Below are 5,859 nucleotides of genomic sequence, written 5' to 3'. Positions count from 1 at the left end.
TGATGAAATCTGAGAGCTCTCTGACCCTCCCATAGACAGCAAGGTAACTACCACGTTCAAGGTCCAGAAATGTACCAAGATGATCTACAAATTAGTCCGTGTGACATCAGTGGTTCAACTGTAAAGTTACGAAGCTACGAGAATACTTTTTTGAGCAAAGAAAACAAAAATAATGACTTTATTCCACATTTTCGTATGGCACCACCACATGCTCGTGTCATGATACTGTCGTGAACGCGCGTCCAAAGTGACGCAGTAGGCATTAAACTGCCAGAATTTTAAAAGACGATATCTCCGTTTGCATTGAACTTTCAGCTTCATAACTTTGGAGATATTGTTTATGCTCAAACAGCAACATTACACACTAACTAACATTAAAAAAGTTAAATCGCAAATAACCACCCATTTAATGCTTGCGTGACTGAGTAAACGCATTTGCTCTCAATTGGCTCGGTGCACAAGATGGCGGCCCGTGAGCTTCGGCAACGCGAATGTGTGCATACTTACTTCCGGTCTTGCGACGTTTGCATTTACTGTAAGGGGAAACTTCATATGAAACTTGGCAAGATAGAAATAATTGATATTTTTCAGATTAAAAAGTGGATAGCGGTATATCACAGACAAGAGAAAACATCATCCCTACATTATTGCATACCTCTGTGTGGAAATTCATCAAGATACAACGCGGAGATTGCTTCATTTTTTCTTCTGCTGATTATGCGGTTGAGCGTCAGTGGTTAGTCAGTCTACAGGGATCTCTTCATTCAAACACAACCACTCAAACGTGCAATACTGTACATATTCGGAGAGTTGATTTTGTTCTGACTGCTACTTATAAGATCATGAGGTTTGCGAATGTCAAACGACGCTCAGAGATTTCTGCATGCATGTTTTATTAACTTTATTTGATAACATAATTTATAAGTACCGTAACTACAATTTAACATAATGTAATTATGGTAGGTTGGCATTAATTAAAAGATCAGTGTTTGCATTACCTGTGTGTTTTTATTAATATTTATCTGTTTTGTGAAAGATCTGTTGCATAAACCATTATCTGTCTATAAGGAACGCATGTATTACGATTTCTTTTGCATTCATTATCAGGTAAAACAAATCTTTAAATTAGTCATTAGTTGTATCTTTTTACAGGCCTTTTTTCATTAAAAAAATTTGTTTGATGCAAAGTTAACTGTGTAAAATATTAAAATATGTTGTGAATGATGATGGAACAAACTGATGTATGTGCACAATTGAGAAATGGATATTTATGAAGATCAATCGCAGCCCATGTCTCCCAAGGTAAATATTTCAATTTTTAAAAAAATCAATGTAGGCCTAATACAAACATTTTAGAGAAATAAGTAATTTGTACATTTACATAACTGGTAAGGGGAAAAGACATTGTGTAGCTGTGTACACACACCATGAGTTAAACTTTAATTTCGTGAACAGTAGGGATTAGTGTATTTCATTCATTCACCGGACCCAAACATACCTAAATTTCAAATGCACTTGCTCAGTTAACATTTATAGTATAGTAATAATAGCAGTGTAGATCTTATTTGCATTTGAAGTGATATTATAAATCCTGTAAACATATATGGAAGGTAATATTTGTATTTCTCCGGTTCTCTGCATTGGCGTTTTGCACAATCGGAAGTATCTATGCACACACTCGCTAGACCAGAAATCCAAAATGGCGGAGATATGCAACTTGCCCATACTCTTTGCCCATAGTGAGCTCGCGCTGCTTTTGATCCGAGCGGATAAACGGTCCGTGTGGCGCGATTCAAATGAGTCGCGCTGTTTTGTTCAGCTTTTAGCTAGGGCTGGACGATATGGCCAAAATTTATATAACGATATATTTCTTAATTTCGGTCGATACGATATAATTCCGATATCGATATGAACACTATTTATAAAATGAAAATGTCATCGAAACTTTTCTGAAGACAGTCGGTTCCCTTCAGAGATACATTCATATAAAACACCCGCGCCACGTTATGATTTTGAAACGTGCAGTGCTCATGTTTATTCAACGAAGTCAAACACCACAAATAAATCAATGCATGGGAAACACTGGTAATGTATATCGAAATATCGGAAATGTGTTTAAAAATCATATCACCGTTATTGAAAAGAATTATATCGCGATACATATTGATATTGAATTATTGTCCAGCCCTACTTTTAGCACATAAACATTATATCGAACTCTTCATATCGTTTCATCGAGGAAAGATATACCGCGATAATTATCGCTATCGAATTATCGCCCAGCCCTATTATATATATATATATTTCCAGCCAAAGTAGTTGATGTGATAGTTCAGAGTGTTAAATAAGTAGTTTTTACTCGTATTTACTCAAATAAATGTTTTAAATTGCTTTATACAAGTGTTGCAATTTAACTACATGAAAGTCAGCATTTCTAATAATTTCTATTTGATTTATATAATGCTAAAACTACAACATTTAGTACTGACCCACTAAAAATATTGTTTGATATACTACTTTTTGGGAGACTTTGGTCAGTTCTGAAATCAGGCTCTTAAATATTCAAGACTTTGTTGTGTGTGCAAAAAAGAACGAGGGCATCATACTTTGCTATGTGTGCATTTGATGCAAAAGTAGGGCCTCAATATCCTTGCTGAATCTGGTGGTTATATTGTAGGCCACACAACCTTAACATCAAGCCAATGAAAACTCAAAAGAACTTTTGAAATGACACACCCTTAGCTTTTCCCGTCTCTCCTGACAGGGACTTTCCTAAGAGTTTTCAGACTGAAAGGAGTCCTAAACTCTGATACACTTTGACTAATAAGGCTCAGCTCAAGTCTGGTTTGAGTTGGATTGGTTTCAAAACAGACTGTGTGGCGTAAACAGTTTTGAGTCTTTGCTTGTCATGTGGATACATAAAGTAAGTTAAAAGCAGGTAACAAGTGTTCCTAAAATCAACTTTTATTTGTGCTTTTTAAACTAGGGTCACTCTCTCAACAATAATGTCTTCAGATTGGAGTTACAGCTGCCTCAAAACCGAGGCGATGACAAAATCACAGTGGCAACCCTGTGTTGGTGCACAGGCAGAGCTGTGACTCTAGCTTGCGATCTCCTGACCTCTGTGACCTTTGAGTTGAGATGGCGACCCACCGAAAGCACCTGGTCCGAGATTTCAACCGATACATCACCTGCTCAATTTGCCGTGGGTACCTGATAAAGCCCACCGCTGTCACAGAATGCCTGCACACTTGTAAGTCATCCATGTCTCACACATTCTCTTTGTGTCCTCTGCACAATTTCTTTATTCTTTCTGACAATAAAAACAAACTGAATATTTTAGAAATCTTTATTATTAGAAATGTGTTAGAATAAACTGGCCTCTTTCTAGAATTGTTTTGTTTTATGTGATAAGTTTAGTCTCCAAAATCTGTTTATTTCACACTTAACATGCTTAACATCCAAATACTTTGTGTAACCCACCTGAAAGTCTCCTAATGTTTGGTAGATACAGTGGTGAGGGTATGCAGTGGGTATTTGTCTCAGAGCAGAGGATCACTAAAAGTGACTTATTAACCTTTAAAAAAATCCAGTAGTGTAAGGGAGTGACTAACTAAAACTACAAAACCAGTGTTGTAATTGTAAACTAAAAATTGTTTTGGTTAATTAAAAAAAACTTAAACAAAATATAAATTTCCAATTTAAAAAAATGCCTGGGCAATTACTCGAAATAAAATAAGTTGAAGTCAAAATGTAAATTCAAATTTAGCCTATAAGAAAAAATGTAAATAATATAAGATAATAAAAAAGAAATTAAAGAAGTAATACTTTAATCGTGTATAAATAGTTCTAAAATGACAAAAATAAAAATGACAAACAATATATAAAAAAACATTTTTTTTTGCTTATCTAATGCTGTTGTTGGTCACTGTAATTTACGGTATTTTCTAGTTTTATTGGTGGCTTTATGCGTATAAATTGTGTATTGGTGGCATTTATCTGTCAAATGCTGTCATTTGTATTGGTACACTCATTGTTTTTGTTCTGATTAAAAAAAGCCATCTGATAGTTATGTAGTTGCTTAATATATTGTTTTGAATTATTTTAACTTCAATGACCTGTGTCATGTATGAGCCATCAAAAAGTGATTGAAAACAGTCTGATAGTTTCAGAGTATTTTGACCTGATCCACTCATTCTCTTGTTTCTTTTCTATTCTTCATTCTCTTTTTTTCCACTCTCCTCTAGTTTGTAAGAGTTGTATCGTTCAGCACTTTGAGGAGAGTAATGAGTGTCCGGAATGTGGGATACAAGTCCATGAAACCAACCCTTTAGAGATGCTGAGGTACCCAAACTCACCCACACTCATTTCTCAAATGCACTGATTAAGTACACACACGAGTCCTCCTGTGTTTTATATGGTATCTTGGCCTTTCTTTTTGCAGGCTGGATAAGACCCTGGAGGAGATCATCTTCAAGCTGGTGCCTGGACTAAGAGAGAGTGAGTGTGTATATACACATACATAGACACTTTATTCTCTATAATGCACATCTGAGATGCACTCTAGTTTATGTGGTTGTGCTTTGGTTACTAAGAGTTTCTATATCTGTAAACTGCTTCTTAATGTACTTTCTTTAAATGATTGTGTTTATTTACTAGAGGAGGAACAACAGGAAAGTGAGTTCTGGAGAAAAAATAAGATAAAATCAAATGCAGAAGGTAATGCTTAGCTATTCCCTACACCAAACCCATAACCTCTCACGCATACAGTACACATACAGTATGTACCAAATTACTTTAAGGTTAAAGACCAGATTTCCTTTGTCTATCTTCTAGATGGCCCTAGGGCTAAGAAATCTCGTCTGAGTGATGAAGAGGACGATGATGGGAAAGGTGGAGACTACCACAGGAGTGATCCTCAGATCGCTATTTGTCTGGACTGTCTACGAAACAATGGCCAATCAGGAGAAAGCATAGTTAAGGTACATATAGACAGTATAGTTCAAAGTATGTATATGTATTCAAATGATGTGCGTTTGTGTGTGTGTGCGCACGCGCGTTTAGAATTTGCACTCCTTGTCTCTCTGCAACAGGGTTTAATGAAGAAATTCATCCGTTGCTCCACCCGTGTTACGGTGGGAACCATTAAGAAGTTCCTCTGTGTAAAATTGAAGCGTTATGCAAATCTTCCCACATAGTGAGGTGTATATGTGGGGGCGTGTGAGAACGAGCCGTTTTAGGTAGGTGTGGCTGTCTCTTATCTTTTATAAAGAATATCTCTTTGGATTTGAGACTTTAGTCTTTGCAACTTTACAGATATTCTTTATGCACCAAGAGCTTGTAACACTTCAAAGAGAAAGGAACATTTGAAATCGCATCATATAACCCCTTTAATAGGTTCCTTTCACAGTTGAATACAGATATTAATAAATGAGCTCTTACCCATCAGCTGTGAAACTTGACAGTCTATGAAAATTGTTTCTAAGGTTGTTCTTTCTGAGACGTTTCACTATAACACACAACATGCCATACTCTTCATGTGCCTATTATTTGACTTCATGAAATATAATTTGCCTGCTCTGTCGATCTGTACCTGTACCTGTTTAAGAAATTCATCCGTTGCTCCACCCGTGTTACGGTGGGAACCATTAAGAAGTTCCTCTGTGTAAAATTGAAGCTGCCAAGCTCTTATGAGGTAAAATACTGTTTTATTACACTCTCAAAGGGCTGTCAATACAGGCAAATGCTTCTGTGTGTGTATTGAGAGTTTAAGGGGTCATAAGATGCTGCTAAAAAGAATATTATTTTGTGTATTTGGTGTAATGAAATGTGTTTATGCGGTTTAAGGTAAAAAAAAAA

General features: G+C 36.1%; 1 protein-coding gene across 1 annotated transcript in view; it reads left to right on the top strand.

The window, feature by feature from the left end:
- LOC107670868 (polycomb group RING finger protein 5-A-like) overlaps positions 1-5,859 on the top strand; it is a 10,946-nt gene that overhangs the window by 2,227 nt on the left and 2,860 nt on the right. The window contains exons 2-8 of the mRNA XM_016463654.1: positions 2,987-3,253; positions 4,248-4,344; positions 4,445-4,500; positions 4,660-4,719; positions 4,837-4,982; positions 5,094-5,162; positions 5,657-5,695. Coding sequence (XP_016319140.1) covers positions 3,142-3,253; positions 4,248-4,344; positions 4,445-4,500; positions 4,660-4,719; positions 4,837-4,982; positions 5,094-5,162; positions 5,657-5,695 — 579 coding nt within the window. The 5' untranslated portion in view covers positions 2,987-3,141. The remainder of the gene's footprint in view (positions 1-2,986; positions 3,254-4,247; positions 4,345-4,444; positions 4,501-4,659; positions 4,720-4,836; positions 4,983-5,093; positions 5,163-5,656; positions 5,696-5,859) is intronic.

This window comes from Sinocyclocheilus anshuiensis, unplaced genomic scaffold, assembly GCF_001515605.1.
Source record: "Sinocyclocheilus anshuiensis isolate Anshui unplaced genomic scaffold, SAMN03320099.WGS_v1.1 scaffold784, whole genome shotgun sequence".
NCBI lineage: Eukaryota > Metazoa > Chordata > Actinopteri > Cypriniformes > Cyprinidae > Sinocyclocheilus > Sinocyclocheilus anshuiensis.
The sequence above is the reverse complement of the archived record's forward strand: the minus strand, read 5'-3'. Positions and strand labels throughout refer to the sequence as shown.